This window comes from Fulmarus glacialis, unplaced genomic scaffold (genome assembly GCF_000690835.1).
Source record: "Fulmarus glacialis isolate BGI_N327 unplaced genomic scaffold, ASM69083v1 scaffold19506, whole genome shotgun sequence".
Lineage (NCBI taxonomy): Eukaryota > Metazoa > Chordata > Aves > Procellariiformes > Procellariidae > Fulmarus > Fulmarus glacialis.
In genome coordinates this window covers 1-669 of record NW_009220238.1, presented here as the reverse complement: position 1 = coordinate 669, position 669 = coordinate 1, and the positions used below count along the sequence as shown (strand labels likewise).

The 669-nt window shown below is 63.7% G+C and overlaps 1 protein-coding gene across 1 annotated transcript in view; it reads left to right on the top strand.

Annotated features, from left to right (window-relative positions):
• LOC104078878 (fibroblast growth factor receptor 4-like) overlaps nt 1-664 on the top strand; it is a gene marked incomplete at both ends in the record, with an annotated part of 4,808 nt that extends 4,144 nt beyond the window's left edge. The window contains 3 exons of the mRNA XM_009580695.1: nt 35-157; nt 239-309; nt 571-664. Of these exons, the coding sequence (XP_009578990.1) occupies nt 35-157; nt 239-309; nt 571-664 (288 nt within the window). The remainder of the gene's footprint in view (nt 1-34; nt 158-238; nt 310-570) is intronic.
• Between the last annotated feature and the right edge of the window lie 5 nt (nt 665-669).

Below are 669 nucleotides of genomic sequence, written 5' to 3'. Positions count from 1 at the left end.
CACACCCCCCACGGGTGACGCTCTCCCCCGGCAGTGCATCCACCGTGACCTGGCTGCCCGCAATGTGCTGGTCACGGCAGAGAGCGTGATGAAAATCGCCGACTTTGGCTTGGCCAGGGACGTCCATGACATCGACTACTACAAGAAAACCAGCAACGTGAGTGGTGGGGGCTGGGAGAGCTGGGGGGGGACAACAGGGACCCCTGGCTGGGGCTGAGCAAGGGATTTGCTCCCATAGGGTCGCTTGCCAGTGAAGTGGATGGCACCTGAGGCCCGTTTCGACCGCGTCTACACCCACCAGAGCGATGTGTGAGTCCCGGGGCTGCTGGGGCGGAGGATGCCCTTGGGTGTGGGATGAGGCAGCGCCATGGGGTTATGCACAAACTGGAGGGTCCATCAGTAGGATGGGGGTATGCCCCAGGGACAGCAGCAGCAGGGCACATCTTCCCCAGGGGTGATGCTACCTTCTCCCATGGCACCGCAGGGTGCGACGGGGTGAGCCTGGGGCCCCACCTGCCCGGGGAAGTTCCTAGGACATGGCTGACCCCCCTTTGCCACACGTGATCCCAGGTGGTCCTTCGGGATACTGATGTGGGAGATCTTCACGCTGGGGGGCTCTCCCTACCCCGGCATCCCCGTCGAGGAGCTCTTCAAGCTGCTGAAGGAGGG